General features: G+C 37.2%; 1 protein-coding gene across 1 annotated transcript; it reads left to right on the top strand.

Moving 5' to 3' along the window:
- The first annotated feature begins 419 nt into the window (after positions 1 to 419).
- On the top strand, positions 420 to 12,472 carry kcnk5a (potassium channel, subfamily K, member 5a). The gene is made up of 5 exons (XM_040136364.1): positions 420 to 889; positions 9,728 to 9,839; positions 10,290 to 10,456; positions 10,565 to 10,733; positions 10,993 to 12,472. The coding sequence occupies exons 1-5, from the start codon at positions 704 to 706 to the stop codon at positions 11,937 to 11,939; spliced, it is 1,581 nt and encodes a 526-aa protein (XP_039992298.1). The 5' UTR covers positions 420 to 703; the 3' UTR covers positions 11,940 to 12,472.
- Positions 12,473 to 19,879: the final 7,407 nt, after the last annotated feature.

Genomic DNA, 19,879 nt, shown 5'->3' with positions numbered 1-19,879 from the left:
TATTGGGGCTAGTAGAGGGACTTTAGTATGATTTTAAGACTCAACAAAGTTAATAGCTACATATATTTCCAGTGTAATTACACCGCCTTTTTTTTTTTATAGCAAATTCCTTAAAGTGAAAAAAAAAGTGAAAATGATATCACCTTTGCCGAATCATACGCAATTTGTTGTAGGCTATATTTTGACATAAAAACGTTTGGAATTGTTGAACACTTCATGATATGTTGAGACACCGCTGTGTTAAACGTGCCTCTGAACGCTATGGTATCTTTGCAGCCGCTCACCTGCAGCGTTAAAAAGAAAATCGAGCAAACCTCAGAATAGGTGAGCTCCTCCTTACTGTTTTTTTCTGGGCGGATCTTCGTTGCTCCTCTCCACTCCCCTACTTAGAGTTCAGTACTTTAGCAGGCAGCATTTGTCTGGCTGCGCACGTGGGGAGAGTACTACTTGCGGCTGTAGTACCACGCGCGCTCAGCCTTGCTTTATGACTACTTTTGTACTGTTGTGTCTCGAGCCCAATGCTGCCAGCTTTGGCGCGTTTGAGTCATTTTTCTGAGCCATCGCGCGGAAGAAGAAACATTTTATAAGCCAAAAGACCTGCTGAGAATGAGTCCCGCATAACTTCGGGTATTGTTATCTACCCCCTCCTTTCTTTCATTTTCCCCTGTCCTGCGCTCTCCAAGTTGAGTCATTGTACACAAGTATGGTAGATAAAGGCCCCTTGTTGACTTCTGCCATTATTTTTTACCTGTCCATTGGGGCAGCAATTTTTCAAGTCCTGGAGGAGCCAAATTGGAAGCTGGTTGCAAAGCAGTATAGTGCCAAGAAGGATAAAATACTTGAGGCGTATCCCTGTCTGACGAAAGATGATTTGGACAGAATATTAGAGGTATGGACATGTTCTTAAACTTAACATTTTCCATTTTTTTTCTGTAACACTTCCTACTTTAAACCACGCTAAATGCTGCACACTTAAATCAGACCATATGAAGATTATTTCAAAGTGAATCCTCATCAGTGTTTAATATTGCACTGCAGTCTTCTCTTACTTGAAAGGGGTGACACATGAGGCCTTAATCAGCCTCAGCTGGTAAGTAAGCGTCCACCAAAGACTAACAAAACTCTTGAGGAATGAAATGTCAGTTTGTGGTTCATCTTTGTGGGTCAACACACCCACAATGGTCTCTGAATTGTCAAAAATTCCCCAAATTTCCCTCTGTGTCTGTCATAGATATTGTCCTCTTTTATCTTTGGTGAGTTCTTTGTGTCCATAGTTAATGAGGATAATTATTTCATTACCTAGTTCATTTAGTTTTATCTTGTAAACTTGACAGATTATCTGTCTGGAACAGTGATTATGATAGCAGATGTTGCCAGCCAATCTGTAACCACAGCTCTTAAAAGCTGCAGTACATGGTGTTCCGTTGCCTATTTCTTGTCAAAATTGCAATTCTTTAAACAGTAGTAAAGCTGGTGCCATTGGCCCTTGCAGTTTTACTGTCTGCACTGAATGAGCATGTACAGTAGAAAGTCAGCAATCTTTTGATTTCACAGGTGTTCATCCACTTCTTGGGGTGGCTTTATGACCTTGGTTTTTTGTTTTGTTTTTGTTTGTTTGTTTTTTTTCTTTCTTTTTTTCTCTTTCTCATTGTCTGAGATGTTCGTGTATGACAAGAAGATATGATTATAATGTGTAAGGCTTGTTCTACAGTGGTATATGCAACGTACCATCTCAGAGGAATCATTGCACTGCACTAATAACACTGAGAGTGGTTCATCTCTTTAAAGACAAGAATATCAAAAATTATAGAAATACTTTTTGGTTGGTTGGTTGGTTGGTTGATTGCTTTGCACTTGCACTTACAAAAATATGACCAGCAACATGTCTCAACCTGTTTCCCTTTTTGGGCCCACATCAGTATTGGGGAGATTTATCAACCCCCCCCCCTTCCCCTTTCGTCTTCCATGTGCTTCTCCTTTTTGTGTTGGGAGGACTGAAAGGGATATGCTCTGAACCTCCTCCCACTAATGGTATCTCTAACAACCAAATCACTGCAATGGCCAAACCTGCTTCTGGAATATTATGGATGAGAGATTTTGGAATTTTACCTTTGGCAGTTGCTGCTATGCAACAGTTGAAAGACTTGGAATTTTGGTTGAAATCTTAGTGGTCACTCAACTGAAACTGGAATATTTCCTGCTTCTCTGCTCTCTTAGTTACAAAGACTACTTAAACCACTTGTGGGGTTTTAAAGCATTGTCAAAAGATAATATTAAATCGTGTTTGACATCTTAACCCTTTTTCCCAGTTACAAAGACAGTTGTGTTGTCTTGTTATCATTCTAGACGCACAGTCTACCAGTTTTTTTTTTCCTCCTCTGTTGGTGTTTTCCAAGACACCTGCTGCAAAGGCTTTGGAGTCAGTATATTAAAACAGAGAAAAGCAGTATATTGCCTTCAAGTTGCTTTTATCAGCCTCATTTGTGTTAAGAGCAGAGATTCTATTAGATTTCCATTGTGGAAACTATGCTCAGCTTGCTAGCAATTAAAATATATAAGCAGGCTTTAACTACAGAAGGCGACACTCCTGTAAAAGTAAGTCTTCTCTGTTTTATTAACAAGGAGTCTACTATTAACTATAGGAGCCTTGAAGTGGTCACGGTTTAAAGATTGGATTTTATGGCCCATCAATGTTGGCTCTTGAGAAGTGGTTATAAAAGCTCAGCAAGGGGTGAATGAGGCAAGAATGCATTATAAAGTTTAGGGTAGTATGTGCTATACTGTAAACTATACTTGAATGCATGCATGTATACCTCAGTCATAAAAGTCATGTTTGTTTTCATAGCTCCTTCTATTGAGCATTTTGTGTTGAGCTAGTTCGGCACATACTGCCAGGAGCCCCATAACATTACAGCACCCGAACTTATTCAGGAATACATACGTTAAATTGGGAGTTTATTTGGCACACCTAGCTAAAACTAATACTCGTAATACAACAGTCCTGTAATAAATCCTGCCTTCATGGAGATTATAATAATGAGTTTGTGTTGTGTTGATTCACCTGTATAATCATTTTGGAGGCTGCAATTTGTGGTGCTGTTGAACTGCGTTGCATTATACAAAGAGGTGTGTCTGTTGTTTAGCCTACCCCCATTAATTTGAATGGGGTGGACAAAATAAGAGGAACACCTGTCAATATAACACAATGACAGTTTAAGAGCACCACAAATTTCAGCCTCCAAAATGATCATGCAGTTGAATCAACACCTCTGTAACACAGTTTCAACAAAAACTCAACATTATAAGAAGATTTAGATGAGATATGATGATTTATTGCAGGACTGTTGTATTACACTGCATTCGTTTTAGCCAGGTGTAGGGCTAGGCGATACATAAAAAAATTATCCCTGTATTTTTAGGCTGAAAGGCGATGCATGATGTATATCCCGGTACTTACGCTGGAACAGCTTTACTGAGGAAACAGGTTATGTAATGTAACATCTATCGATATTGATATAAATGGTCTTGTCTCTTCATATATCTCATTTGAAAATATGTTGATTATACCTTAAAGACAATGTATCACCCAGCCCTAGTTAGGTGTACCTAATAAACTGCCAACTGAGTGTCTACAGCAAAAGAAATTTAATACAAACATTGAAAACATTAAATAACATTAAATGTGAGCGGTTGCCTTTATCAGTTAATCTACAAAGCCATGTTTTTGTAATGTACAATAGAACCTTGAACTCTTACGAAGCATGACATATCATTGGCTGTGCTGAAAGCATGAATTGTCCACACTTCACACTTTTGATACATACAGTGCTGTGTCTCAATGAGAAATGAATATATGGTGGCAGGAAAATATTCAGATTAAATTCCATAAAGAGAACACAACAGCCATGTGCCTTAGTTTTCTGCTGAAGGAAAAATGCAGCAACTTTTTTATAATATTTGAAAACTAGACTTTGCTCTTTTTTTTTTTTTTTTAATCAGCCCAGAATATAAGGGTCAAAAGTTACCTGTAAGGAGTCACTGTAACCAGTGACGCAAACTTTAAATTTGCTTTTCCTCAGTGCAGCCTTTCTTTGCACTTGTTGCCTTTTGACTTTTCCAAGGAGCGTTGGGTTATTTGATTTCACTTGCGTGACTGCAAAAGTTGCTCTAGTAGTCCCATTGCAAATGACTTAAAGATCACGTTTGTGCCGCCAAATAAGTTTGCAAAAACTGTTTATTAACACACTGCCGTCACATGCTTAGTGAAACATGGCCCCTGGTTAGAATGCAAGCACAAAAGTATCACACTGTTTTCAGGGATAGCTAACTTTGTCATGTGCCAAGGGTGCTTTGTTGGGGCTGCTGGCTTGAAATAGCCAAGTCTTTCTTCCTCTTTTGGAAAGTGTGTTTTTAATAAATGAATAAATAAAGTAATGGAAGGTAGCAGTAGATTGTAATGTCATGAGTTTAGGTTTAGGCAATTAATTGGCAAGACAGAAATGTCTTTATTTCCTTGTATGCCTAATTAGATTTTACTGCAGACCCAGATGACTGCATGTACTGTGCAATGTCAGTACAGTGTGAGAATGTCACCATTAAGTCAGCATACCAATAGCAACCACTCTACACTGTTCAGGAGTTTAGCAGTGAACCTGCAACAATCCAAAACCTAGTTTTGCGTTTGACAAAATGTTAATCAACTCACCAAAAATAATGAGAATTAAGAAAAATACCATGTGTTGTGTTAATGAAGCGAGTCTCGCACTTTCATGCAGTATTAACAGCTTAATTTAAAATGGCATACTATGGTATAATTTAATGGTATAAATGTTCTGTTAACCAGATGTAAAATAAGTATCCTTTTGCTGTCTAGAGATTTCACAACTTGCCCCTTTTGCCTTTACCAAATCCAGAAGAAGCTGTAAAATTGACATCCTTTGTCAGTGCTTTATCATAATCAACATTTGTTTATTGTTAATGTTAATTTCTGGTTTGTGCTTTGGAATAAATCACACAAACAATATCCTACACCTTTCCAGATATTCCATCAGATTTTCAAAATTTCTTTTCCCCCAAGCTCTGGGGGAACACAGTAGCCTATAAATGTAAATATATTTTTTTAATAGACTACTGCTAGGTGGTGTAGCTGTTCTTCTGCTTCACAACTGTTTACGTCAGAGTCTGTTCCCCTGTTGAAATATGTTTTCCTCCCATTAGAATTTTTTTTTTTTTTTTAGGTTTACCCGGCATTTGCTTTTTGCCTGGACTTGCTGTTTTCCTAGCAGAAGAACAAGTCCACCACCTTGCAGTTGCTTATTTAAACCATGTAATTACATTTATAGGCTACTGTATAGAGTCTATATTTGGTAAATGTATGTGTTTTTAATCGAGGGGTGACGAGCTATCCTGTCTATTTAGAAAATCATCTTTCCCACTCCGAAATTACAAATGAATTAACAGAAGGGCCAGATGTCCCAGTTTTCCACCAGCACTAAAACGCAGCACGCTTTTGTGGATCTGTGTGGTGCTGGAGACTTTGGAAAGAGTTTCGAAACTTCACATGCAAGTGTAACCTGATCTGAGCGGATCTGGCAATCCGTGCACACACATTCAACAATCTGTAAATAAATACTAAATGTCACAAATGTCTAAAGACATTTGTACACACAAGGAGCTTTTCATAAGTGAAAATGATCAGATCTGTGAAGTTTAAGTTGAAAATCCGTATGGAAAATATTAATTTATTCAGGTTGTGATGTTGTGCATTTGTAAAATTGTTTTACATGTGTTCAAATTGCTTGGCATTTGTGTGTGGATTGGAAAATGCATTTGTGCGTACCCAAAATTACACACAAATTGTTGTAAATTGTTGTATTTTCTAATCTTATTTTTCATTTATAGATCATGTAATACACTTTCGGGACCATTTTGAGTGTAATTTCTCTCCCTAAGTCTGTGTTGGATCTTTTGATTGGTGCCCACAGTGAAATCTCAGCATTGTTTCCCAGAGGCATTCCTTGCATCCCATCCACCTCCATATCAGAAATCAATACATAATGACATGGGAGTGCTTGAGTGACTTCCTTGTCTGTAAAGTCAATCCTGACCACAAGCAGCTGTTGCTTGTTTGTTGGAAGTGGAAAAATACCTAGGAACTGGAGTGGTGTGCCGGACTGCCAGCTGTCTTGATAAGAGTTGGAGTTTGTCATTGTGGTTTTTACTGTTCTTTGGTTATCAGAATGTGGCAATGGCAGACTGCTAAGCCTGCAGTTTGGCAATAGTTTCACTTCCACAAAAGTAAAGGAATCCTTTACTTGAGAAGGGTGTCTCAAACTCTGTTTTGGTCATGGGGTTTGTAAATGGAAGTCAACATAATGTATTTCCTATCATGCTTTTCTCACATCTTGTGTCAAAGATTGTTTTAGCTCAGTTGATATGTGTTTCACTATAACCATATCCGAAAATAGGTATGTTCAGTGGGTAAATTATTATTGCTGTAATTATTGCTTTGTTTCATAGAATATCACAAACATTAAATACCAAATTCCAAAGGCTTACTGCAACTTCCTGCTGACAGCATCAAAATGTGTATATATATTTTTTAAAAGCACTGGGAGCATTCTGTCATGTTGTCTATACCAGCCATAGCCTGAAGTGACTTTCGCACCATTTTGGGCATGTTTTGTGTCCGTTTTTTTTTTCAATTCATTATTATAATTTGCACCTATAACTGACAATGTACCGTTTAATAATCCTGACATAAAATATATCATATTTAGGGCTACAATTTAAGATTATTTTCATTATCAATTAATCTGCTAATATTTTTTTTGATTAATAAACAATAGTGAAAAATGTCCATTGCAATTCCACACTTCAGATGTCTAGTTTTGTTCGTTTTTAATAGTCCAAAACCCAAAGATATTCAGTTAAATATGATACTAAACAGACAAAAGAAGAATGAGTCAACCACAAATGGGTACTATGGTTTAATAATAGTAAGGTGTTAACTTTTGTAAAAGCAAGGATATCTTGATGCCATAAATGTTCTACTACTTCAGTAATGCAGTGTACCAGCACACGTGTCAGTATGAAGTTCAGACTAGGAAGTCTTGGAAGGAAGTGGGTGGGTGGGTGGGGGGGGTTCATTTTATTTAGTACAACATTTTCAGATATTTTCCCTCATCGTTCCATTTGTCATTCACTGGGTATGTCACTTGGCACAATGCCATTTTGTTTAACATTATTTAGAAAGATTTACAACTGAAATATTTATTTACCAAGATTGCTGGATTAAGTTTTGATGATTTTCCAATTTTTTTATTTTATTTTCCAGAACTAACTTTGACATTAACAGAAGAAAAACTGTTTTTAGAGAAGCATCTAATTAAGGCTGTTCATTTTCAAAGGTCATGTTTTGTTTTTTCCAGTACTCAGTTGGAGACTAATTAGCTCTTCTTTAAAACTTTATTTCAATTAGTCCATATTTTATGAATTGCCCAGCAAAAGTAATCCATGTTGGTAGCTGTGGTTTGACATCCAGTTGTCCAGAGGTCAGACTTGTGAAGAAGCAAGTGTAATAACTTCCTCCTGAGCTGGTTTGGGCTCACTTCGACACAAAATGTCTCATCTTTCTCTCCCAGTGCTTGTAGCTTTTGCCTTGATCTCAGGGTCATTTGTGACCTGAAGCGATCATTAGTCCATTGGCTGACCCTTTTTAATAATTTAATAGCGTCGGTCCATGGAGACCATCTTTTCACTTTTGTGGCCATAGGAAAAGAAACTACTTCTCCTTCCTGGCTTGTGTAGGTGAAAGTCAAGACGGTTCAATGATAGCAACACGGGTATTTTAAAGATTTGCATTTACATGTGAACATGTTAACCTGTATAGTCTGCCTTCGTTTTATAGGTCATATTCCTTGTCCTCTGTTTGACTGTCATACACTTAGGGCATGGCACTCACTCCCATATTTTAGCTTGCACTCTGCTCTCATTGTATTCCTGTGAATCAGCATTTCGCTTGTCTCAAACTTCAGCACTTTTTTTTTTTTTTTTTTTTTTTTTAATCTGGCAGACAGACTGAACATGTGCAAATCACCCTCATTAAGCCAATGTAAGGTGCAGAGCTGAACACACACAGACCACAGACATGACACACAAGTATAACATTTGTCACTTTTTCTGTTTTCCACATAGCAAACAAACCTCAGACACCTCAAACTGTTAAACAGTGATAAATGGTAATTTTGGTAATAAGTGGCTGCAACAGAGGAAATAATGAATCAGTGATTATTTGGGGGGTTTAGTTACCAAAAGCAGTATTTTATTTGAGTGTTTAATTATCTGATTTTATTTCATAAAACTTGTGCAGCTGTGTTTTTGTAAATGCCTTAACACTTTCCATTAGTAAAACTCCCACAGTGCTGGAAACCGACAGTACATGTGATGCCCTTTACCCTTTTTCAGGTGAGCAGTTTTTAAAAGTGAACACCCATGTTAGTTTAATATAAAATTACCAAAGTAGCTTGTTTTTGATTTGATACAGTCCGCTGTGGTGTATATCCGTGTTTCCCAAGTGTTTTCACTATTTGTGCAAATAGCATTAAAGTAACATTTTTATGAACATGGCCTGTAGTTAGTTTACCCCATGCATATAAATCTAAGAAGTCATTACAGATCCAGTGAACTGTCAGGAATACTGGCAAATATAAAAGTTTGTAAGCAGTACAGTTATCCACTCAAGTGAGGTTTTTTCCTCATTAATTTCTAGTCATGGTTTGAACACAAACTTGGTCATCACTGCTGTCATCCTAAAGCCCAACAGAAGAACTGTGTTATTTTAGCAGACAAAGGAATGGCCTCCCCTTGTGCTGGTAATTACACTGCAGAACTGTCACAGACCTGTTATTATTAAAAGAACCAAGCATCTTCTAGTACTTTAGGGCTTATGTGAATTTTGCCAACCCCTGCACATTTCCCCTTCAAGCACTTCTTTTTTTGAGAAAGAAGAACTTTGGTGTGGAGGAATGCATTGTCCTAGCACACATGGCCGAGTGTTTGTGTATACCCAAGAGGTGCAATTCAGTTTTTGTAGTGGCTGTTCAAGCACACATTTGGTTGGGAATGATTTTAAGTATTTTCTGTCTGCTCTGGATTTCAACACTAAAACTTCCTTGCAAGAGTGAGCTGATGTATGTCATGCTCAGGGTGGTTGGAGACAAATATTACCTGTGAGTTAAGCACGACATACTTTTTTTTCCCCCCCTAAGATTTTTTTGTATTAAAATTCAGTGCAACTTTTGATGTTGAAAAGAAAAACAAACATAAGAGAGAGTAACCACAGAATAATGCTTTTTAATCCACATCATCATGTGATTATGAAATAGCTGTTTAGGGATGCAACATTTGCCTTCCTGTTTCCCTACCAAAGTAAGCAGTGGTTGGAACTACTAAGCCCTCGGGTTAAAGGCGACTCTCCAGGGTGCCTGAGTGTCGTTTCAGCTCATCAGTACTACTCAAGATACCATCAACATATCACAGGAAGGATGTGGTGGAATAAATGGAGCTTGCATACAACAAACTTCCTGTCTTCCTTTTGGTTAGCTAGATTGGACTCTTATAACTGCCAATTGATAGCATCCAGCTGTTGTTCTTTATTAATTTCTTTTTTTTTTACGTATAATTCCATCTTTTTCTCAATTGTGGTCTTTTATTTTCTTGTCCTCAGGTGGTGTCTGATGCTGCAGGCCAAGGGATCACCATAACTGGCAGTAAGACCTTCAACAACTGGAACTGGCCAAATGCTGTTATCTTCGCTGCCACAGTTATCACTACTATCGGTAAGTACTTTTGGAGGTTCAACAGTGACATATCTAGTTCTGTTGGGAAAAGAGGCTTTTTTTAGTTGTTTTTGAGAAAGGGAAAATGAGATTTAGTAATGTTGCTATAGTTGACAAAAGCACGCACTAGGCTATCAGGCAAACTTTTAACACTTTCTTACTTTGTACCAATGTGACAAAATCTATTACATTCAAATGTTGGCTGTTTTGCTAAAATGTATAAATTGAATGTACAGGACAACAACACAGATGAAATTGATTTGGATTATGAAAATCAATATAACTTGCATGGTTTTTGTTATTTCCTTTTCCTAAAGCCATACTAAAGAGACAGATTTTATGCATGAATGTGTTTCAAATACACATAGCTGGAACAACCTAACCTTAACCATTTGGTTTTATTTTCAATTTCCTTTTTTTTTTTTCTTTTTTTTCTTTTTTTTTTTTAAGGATATGGGAACATTGCCCCCAAAACGTCAGCAGGCCGTGTATTTTGCATCTTCTATGGGCTGTTTGGTGTGCCTTTGTGTCTTACCTGGATCAGTGAGCTAGGAAAGTTCTTCGGTGGCAGAGCCAAGCACCTGGGCCAGTATCTAACCAAGAAAGGATTTTCACTGGTAAGTTGATTATGGGCTTTTTTTTCACTTCTAGCGAACAAATTTTCATCTCTTTGTGGTATTATAAAATCTTCACCTGAACTACGATTTTCCTTTTTTCTTTTCCAGAGAAAGGCTCAATTTACCTGCACAGCCATTTTTCTCCTCTGGGGTGTGCTGGTCCATTTAGTACTTCCACCTTTTGTATTTATGTCACAGGAGGGTTGGACATACATCGAAGGCTTGTACTTCTCATTTGTCACTTTGACCACAATTGGCTTTGGGGACTTGGTAGCAGGTAAGTTGAGAAAGAAAAAATTTTTGTTTATTAACTTAAGCCAGAAAACGGCTAAAAGCCCCTTCTTGATCGCCTTGAACATATCACATTTCCAAGACAATTTTTGAATCAGTTGTTTGATCACATGTAAAATGTATACAGATAACAAAGGAATTATGGTTAATCTCTTGGATGATTCTTTTGATTGAACCGATCATATGGTACCAGGTATCCAGAAATTTGGATTTAAATGACCTTTGACCATTTCTTTGTCCTGCAGGTGTGGAACCAAATAAAGAATACCCAACTCTGTACCGTTATTTCGTGGAAGTGTGGATTTATCTGGGGTTGGCCTGGCTTTCTTTGTTCTTCAACTGGAAAGTCCGGATGGTGATTGAAGCTCACAAGGCACTGAAGAAACGCCGCAAGCTGCGCAAGCTATCTCTCGATGAACTCCGGCACTACAAAGAGTCTCACAAGGCTGCCCTTCGTTTGCCACCCACTCCTAATGACGTTAACATCTTCAGCTTCCTGTCCAAGAAGCAGGAAGGCTACAATGACTTGATAAAGCAGATTGGCACCAAAAGAGATGACAGAAAAACTGGCAGCTCTGGCAACACCGTTAATAAATCTAAAGAGATTGGTCGATCCAAGAGTTGCAATGATGCACCCATGTTTAATACGCACACTATCCTTAGTCTGGACCGTTCACCACGCCAAAAGAGACGCTATAGTTTCAGTGACCGCGTCACTGTTGCTTTTTCGAAGTCCAAGAACTATCTCCTGGGCTCAGACAATGGTTTGCTGCTAACAGAAGATCATGTAGAGGGTGACCTAGAACTAGATCAGGACCAAATGTATGAGAACCAACTTGACAAGGACGTCGACCTCGAGAACCGAGGCATGAGAGAATGTGGAACGGGTGGTCGAAGGACATGGGACTCTAAAGAGTACCATCCCCTAACATTCCAAAATGCAAACATTACTTTTATTGATGAGGAAAACTTTCTCAGCAACAACTTGGAGGAGGAGGATGACTACGACGATGATGATTCTAAAGCAAAACTATCTATTACTACATGTGATGAAAACATTGAAACAAACTCCAAGGAGGAGCAGAGTTCTGAATCTGAAGGGTCTGTGTTCACTAGTGATGGTTCAGAACAAAGCCACTCCTATGAGAAACTTGTAGAGGAATATGCAAAGGAAGAAAATACAGAATCATGAGATATTAACATAGTTCCTAACTATTAAGTCAATACAGTCAACACATCTTCCTGGTCATCTGTTGTTGACTTGGTTGGCAATGAAGTATATGTATTCTAATGTGAACTATTTCAAATGATATCAAATCTTCCATTGCACTTTGGGGGTCTGATAATGAGACTGCAAAGCCAAGAGGAAATTTCAAATCCATGTTTTCTTGAAAATACACATAATTTTGACTACTTTTAAAAGTTGAGCTTCCTGTAAACTCTTGAAAAAATGATGTCCAACATCTTAATGAATATGGACTACAGAGCATGACGGGTAACCTCGTGAGTATTTAACATCTGGTCTATTTGTCTTTTACACGGTTTGAAAAACGATATGCAACACATTTTATTGCAATGTTTAAACCAAGAACTATTTTCGATGAGTACTTTTTTCAACTCATAGGCTGATAAGAAATTATAAGTGGAAATGTATTTGATTTCCCATAGTTTCTTCTATGCATATTCACCATATTGGTGTTTTAATAGTATTTATTAAAATGAAGGACGTCATAGCTTTTTTTTTTTTTTTTTTTTTTAATTAAAAAACTACATGGGTTTATATGTTTCCCATTGCACAATTCCACCAAATGAGGACAGTTCAAAGTTCACTCCATTGCAAATTGTCTTCTTAAAACCTGAGCCAATCATTTTGTCCTTGAAAAAAATGTTATTTAAGAGAGGGCTATGGGCCAGATCTTCTTTTTTTTTTTTTTTTTTTTTTTTTGTGGAGTCCTTGATAACTTCTTGTGTCTGAGATTGCTGTTTATTTTGACTGTTGGAACAGAATTGTGACTGCACTAGAGGTCATCAGTGATGCATAGCCAACATCTGAGTCCTAGAACCAACTGAGAGTAAACTTTAAAAGGATAGTCATTATTTTTATGAACGGAGAAGCATTTATGGCAAAATCTGAATATCCTGCCAGAGAGATGGTTTAAACATTTTTTTTTTTTCCTTTCTACTCCTCTGTTCCATGCTTTTTTTTGACTGCTGTAAAAAGTCAGCTTTGCAAATTATCCCCCCATTGTGACATACAGTGAACGCCTCTCAGATTACACTCAAACTGGTCTTGTCAACAAATACTTTGCAGTTGTGTTTTGCTGATGACAGCATGTTAAATGTCAAATCTGTGGCTTCTGGGCCCTCTAACATGGCAGTGCATAATGGGAATGAGACCTTCACAGCAACAATATTCCCACTTTCTCTTATCACCTTTTCATTTCATTGTATTTGCCATGTAAATGTTGGCTGAAAGCCCATCAGTAGCCACAAACACGGCTCTCCCGTAGGACATGGCCTTGCTATTTGTGTTTGCCTTTGGGGACTCTGGCATGAATGACTGAAGTACCGCTCATGACAGGCAGCCAAGGTTAACTTGTAACAGATCAATGCTCTCTTGACGTATGTTTTTGTTCTGAGACAAAGTCAGTAGTATTGGTGCTCTGTTATTGTATAGTACAGCCCTTTTGTTTCATGTGAATACAACTGTGCTCTCGAGGAACCGAAATACAATGTCCATTGCTTTTCAGTCTTGTGTAAGAGTCCTTTGCTATTCTGCTAACCCATTGCCTTTTGCACGTTGACTTGCACACAAAAACTTAAAACAGTGTTACTCTGAATGGTAAAATGCAAGTGATGCAGTGTCACACAGGGATACTTTGAATTTCAAACCATTCTCCTAATTCATTCCAGATTCAGGACAGCTGGATAATATACTCTGAATATATTCCAATATTTGTAGTTTTTTGTGAAATTGTGGGCCATACCATTCTCACTCCTGACTCTGCTTTACGGACAGTGAGCATCTTAAATACACCGCAAAGCAGAGGAAATACAGTACAATGTAACATCTATTGAATGCACTTTGTAGTGACTCACTAAAAAGGTGTAATCTTTTACACTGGGTGTTTTTTTTCTTTCCCTTCTCTCCCCCGCTTTTGTATTTCATCACAGGGCAATCACTTTTCTGTATTCCATTCCTTTCTCTCATTTTCGCTGGTTTTCCTAGATGTCTTAGTGCAGCATTGTTATGCAGCCATGGTACTTGTCTGGACTGAATTTCAACCATGTCTCTAGATCATTAACTAAAAACAGTTAGGCTGGTTTGATCCATTGTCCATAGTTTTCTTCTCAATGTTGCTCCATTTCGTAAAAACTCCAGTATAAATGTGTTGTAGATGTCATTTTTTATGGTTAAGTTATTGATGTTTGTCAAAGTTCGTATATGAATTCCAAACAAAACTGTATATTTCATGTAAAATAAACATTTAATAAAACTTGAGCTTTTGTGATCATTAGATTATATTAAAGGGGTATTTAACACTTTAAGTTCAGTTTATGTCTTGTGGAGTAAGGTATGTGTTCTGTGACTCTGTAGGGAACCTTCCAAAGTTTGAAAACTGAACCCCGATGACATCAGAGTTATCTCAGCTTGGACTTGAGACTTAAAATTTTAGCCATGTTAGCAGTAATGTCAGTTGATCGGTCCACCAGTTTAGTTCAGACAGAAATATTACAACATATGGATGGATCACCATGAAATTTTGCATAGACAATCGTGGTTCACAGAAGACAAGTAAGCATTCTACCATGCTCAACAAAGATGGTGATCCTGTTAAAAAAATTATACTTGCCAACATCTGCATATTAGTATTGTCACTGTCTGCATGCTAATGTTAGCATATAGCTCAAAAAAAAAAAAGTCAGGATACTGGCCTCTGCTCAATCTATTTTGGCCATTCTTTTGTGAGTCCACCAGTTTTACAGAGGTGCTGGAGTAACAGTTGGAAAAGCTTTTTGTTTTACTTTTGTTAATTTTACATGTTTCTCTCATGCTGTGTACTTTAGCTGATGAAACTCTGGAACAACAATTAGTACTGAAACAGATCATATTTTGTGGTAATTCCTTGCTTTAAATAGTCACATGTATAAAGTTGACTCTTGAGCATGTCCACAAAATAAATTTTTCCACAGGCTTACATACCATAGAATGACCAGTCCTCAAAAATAAGCATTTTTTTCTTTTAACCAATATAAACTATTTAGATGTTTTATTTTAGTAAAATATGGGCTTATTTTTTATTAAAGTATTAAATATGTATTTTTGGATCTTTTGCACGGGCAAACATGTATTATAGAATTTTACTAAGAGTAGTGTAACATCTAAATTCCAAATTTATTTAATTTCAAGTAGATTGCAAGGGGAACTATAATAACACCTGTTTTTTCTGTAAGACTAGAAATAAATTAAAATTTTTCCTCATTCAGTGTCAACAAGTTCATGTGTAAAATTTGCATAGTGTATTAACTTGTTATCATAGTGACACCTGGCATTGCTCATTATGCACACACTCTTCAAGGTCATGCTGTCAGACAAGTTACCCACACTGCAAAAGGAGCAGAAATCTGATATGCAAACCAAGCCATAATAACACTGAAAACTGAATGAGTAATATTCTGTACAACAAAAAAGGTGAATTCCTGCACATTATCTGTGCTTGAAATTTACATCAGCAGTTCACGTAAGATCGTCAAAGGTACTATATGAAAAAATGTGAAGCAATCCACTTGTATGAATTGCTTCTTTATTGCCAATGTTTGTAAACAAACTTTAAAAATGAGACCCTCTCCGACTTCCTTGGTTTTCAGAGAAAACCCAAAGGATGAGACATTTATGCTTGCACCCGAGTGCCTTGCCTCAATGCGTCTCTTCCGTTCCCCAGTGCCTACAGTGTGCAACATTAGCTTAGAAATGGAATCTGCTAACATCAACAAACGACTGACTCCCAGCACAAAACGTCTGTTCCTTAGAACCTGTTACTTTGTAGATTTTATGTGCATTATCTCCAGTCTAATGTTACTCATCCTACTTCTATCATCTATTTATAACTGACATTTGTTTAGGATTATCATTGTCTCAACCTACTGCCAGACCCATTCAGTACATTAACATTACTTGACAATAGAAAAGTTCTATTCTATTATTAAACATTAGTGCATCAATTTAGCGAAATAAGAGTTGTGATGGAAACTATCTTATTTATAATATTCCGTCTAATTCACGACACCGTTAGTGTCGTCGTCCAGCAAATTTAGCTATGCTGCGTTTTAGCACTGTGCAGGACTGGAGAGTCAAATATAGTTTATAGTCTCAAATATAGTTTACTGTCAAACTATAATAACAGTGTAACTTTAGTTACCTCATCTATCGACGTGATGCTGGTCAATCATGTTCAGTCTCGTGTATATCACGTTACTGGCCAAAGCCCAGGATGCTCGCTCGTGTCTACCTACGAAGTGCAAGCACACACGCAAGCGCAAGCGAAAGGATGTTGACTGCAGTTAATTTAACAACCACCGATGTCATTAATAATAACGATTTTTCTGAATGTTAAATGTAGTACCTTTAATGACTGGAATGTGGGTATATTTTAATAACCATGGAGCCAATGGAGCCAGGTTGTTGACATTTCCTGATCTGCCAAAAAGACATGAGATATGCATGTGCACAACAGTCAGTTGTTGTTGACACAGGTTGAAAATAAACACCTCTGCCTGATTAGATTCATCAGAAGAATTCCATTCAGAGACCTGTCCATGTTAAGTTTTTACATGCAATTAGGAAAAAAATTAATTGGGTTGGAACACATTTATCCTTATTACTTTCTGTAATACCTATATCATGTTATTGCCTCTCAGTCCGATGGCATGTGAAACACTGATTCACATTTTAAAAGTCTGGAATGGAAACATTTTACATTACATTTCAATCATCTATGTTTCACCGGAATGGGTGGTGTTATAGACCCCCACCCTTATAAATGTTCAATGCTGAGGCCTTAACTGATGATGGTTACTGAGCCAACTAAAGACAGGGCTCACTTTGAAAATGTGCTGAGCCTGGTGGAAACCAAAATGTCTCCTGTTTCTGTGGGATTCCAGGCGCAACACAAATTCCCCCTCTTGTATTTCTTCATGTTCCACACTCTGTATGTCTTGAAGTTTGATCCTTTATGTAGAGATGAATTACTATGGATGCTGATGCCATTGTTGTTTAATTCTACCCAAGTAAACCTTTTTTATTCTTTAGTATTTTCAGAGCATTTTTGAATGGATATTATGATTCATGGTTGGCATCTTTGACCGCTAAACTACGGTGGCACCCCCCCAAAATTAACAGTTAATTCCAGTATATCTGTATTAAAATAGTTCTGGAGCAATTACATCAGGGCACTTTATCCACATATTTCTTTTAAAAATGGTTTCAATTGGTTTCACATTTCAAGATTTTATTAATCAAATTGGAAATCAACAACAAAAAAAGCAGCAATCAAAGTAAAAGTTTTGGGGAAAAAAACATCTTTACATATCATTTTGTTTAAGAATCAAAAACTCTACTTAATCCAGAATGTGTGAGTGTAGAGCCTGGCAACAGAGGCAAGCAACCCAACAACTGTAATCAGATTCTGATTGAAATAATGTTAAATCCCAGTTAGTCCATGAGAATACATCTCATTACCTTTTCCAACAGAACCTTGCCCTCTTCAAACTGGTGAGAAGACCCCATAACTCATAATGAGAAGCTGATTGAGAATTTTAAATTATAGCGACAGATTTCAAAAGCTGTGGACAGCAAAATATCCTGCCCCTTTTTGGGCTGTTATCGTAGCTTTACTTACTTCATAATTAATAAATAAGAATTTACTTTGACTTTGGGAAACATGATATTCCATTGAAAGTTCTTACCGTAAAATGTGTCTGAATAACAGCTTCACTAAATGTGCAGCCACAGAAAGTTGGTCAAATGAAAAAAATGACATCACAGCTAAACTACACTGTGAACTTTGAAGCAATTATAAAGTTCCAGCTATGTAAGGAACAGTTTATATCATGCTTGTCCTGCAAGGATTAGTTCCATGACTAACAGGAGGTGCTAGACATGCACTATGTGCCAAACATCCAGTATACAAGTTTGGGCAAGGGGGCATGTAAGGCTAGTCTCATCATCAAAGACACATTACCATATGAATGTCCTTCTTGTCATCAAAATAACTGCAATTTGAGAGATGCCTCAGGACAGTGAAAATTGGCATTTTATCTTTGACTAGTCTATCTCACTCTGTGATGAGCATCAAATGGGATGATTCAGAGCCAGTGTTGTCTGTTGTTCAGCTCAAAAAGGGCCACAGTATATACTTGTTTCATGATTGTGAATGCCCTCATACTCATTTTGTAATAACCACAGGTAAAAGGGGATCAGAGAGTCTCACGTCTTCAGTTTCACAGCATTTACTGTATACTCGGCACACTTTACCACAACTTCAGCAGTGATGATTTTGTATGGTTGGGGGATTTTAAATGCAAGATTAAGCGAGGATAAGAGATCAAGAGATGTTTGCTCTTCTAAGATAATAGGCCTCCTCTCAGTTTGTTGACTTCTACGCCACTGATAGGATCTGGAAACTTGCACCAAAACTACACAAAATGCTGTTTGTGAAGATTCTTAGTCGTCCAGGTCATGGTATTTTTAAGTACGCTATGAAGGCAACTGGAGTTGTTTGAGGTTCTTGAAGACGTCTCAAGAAAAGATGTTTCAAGAAACTCTCTTCAAGAACCTCAAACAAGTCCAGTTGCCTTCGTACAGCACTTAGACACCCTGAAGGCTGAAAACCTTTAGCTGAATTTACAGAAACATTAACTGGTTGAATATTTTTATTGAACACCTAGGAACTTCCACTGCAGAGTTCAGAGAACAGATTTTATTTGTCATAAAAGAGTTAACACAGTTAAGACTGTTTGACCTTCAGATCTACATTACTGTCTTAAAGCTATTCATAAGGTTATATAGAAATTCAAAATTTACACCGGCTGATTGCAACAGATAAAAATAAAGAAAAAAAAACAAATTTCTGTAAATTGCATATTAAAAAGTAGGTCATGCATAAAGGTAAAACTATAAGCTTTTAAGTTTCAAAGAATCACCACATTGAATTTTGGAGAAGTTCTCTTTAGACCTTGATTCAGTTTTATGGTATACACTTATGGACTGAAGTACTGTTAACTACGCAGTGTTTATATAAAATTTTAGAATAAATCAACAATGTGTATGTTTCAAAATGCAAAAAGACAATGATTTCCACTACATTTAAAAAGCAAATTGGAAAATTAACCCTTGGTATTATGAGCTGCTGAAATGTTTACACAGATATGTTGAATGGCATAACACAACCAGCCATCATGGGCTACAGCTAATACATTATCTTGCCATCTAATGTGAGAAAAGTCAAACACATCTTTAATATTTTTTTAAACTTTTTAGTTTATATGAAACTTAATTTCTCTCACTCAAGAATCTAAACTCTTCCTTATATAAGTGTACGACAAGAATCCTAATATTGCACTCCCAGTGACCTTAAGGGTTTTCAGACTGCGTGGGCGTGTATCTGAGCCCTAGTCATTTGGAGAGTCAGATTATGCAAGGAGTCCTGAAACCAACCAGCATCTGGCCTCCCTCTTTCACACTGCACTACTTCCTTCAAAGTTTGTGTTTCCCACATATAGAGTGTACTTGTGAAGAAATTACAGCAAGGCGGTGTTCAAGACTGGTTGGCCAATACACTTAAACTGAGAACATACAGCAACTAAATCACTCAATATTAGTCATCATTTTGTCTTAAATGCCAAATAAAAGTAAATAAAAACAATTTATTCTAATTCCACCAAATGAATCTCAATGGTATCCTGTGATGCTGCACATCGTTCAGTTGTTTCCGTGGAAGGCTATCAAAATTAACATTTTAGTCCAAAAACCTGCAACACAAAACAATCCTCAAAGTGTGGAAGGTCTTAAAACAGTGACTAACACTCAGTGTGTATAAATAAATCACTGCCATCTCTCTTTGTGTATCACCC

The sequence above is a fragment of the Xiphias gladius genome, chromosome 10, assembly GCF_016859285.1.
Source record: "Xiphias gladius isolate SHS-SW01 ecotype Sanya breed wild chromosome 10, ASM1685928v1, whole genome shotgun sequence".
Classification (NCBI taxonomy): Eukaryota; Metazoa; Chordata; class Actinopteri; order Istiophoriformes; family Xiphiidae; genus Xiphias; species Xiphias gladius.
Note: the sequence above shows the minus strand (reverse complement) of the source record. Positions and strands in the feature narration are given on the sequence as shown.

Bases quoted from the DNA above. Each gene is read 5' to 3' on its own strand.
- kcnk5a (XM_040136364.1), top strand. From the start codon at position 704: ATGGTAGATAAAGGCCCCTTGTTGACTTCTGCCATTATTTTTTACCTG. The intron at 890-9,727 runs GTATGGACATGT...TCTTGTCCTCAG, and splicing joins ATTTGGACAGAATATTAGAG to GTGGTGTCTGATGCTGCAGG. The intron at 9,840-10,289 runs GTAAGTACTTTT...TTTTTTTTTAAG, and splicing joins CACAGTTATCACTACTATCG to GATATGGGAACATTGCCCCC.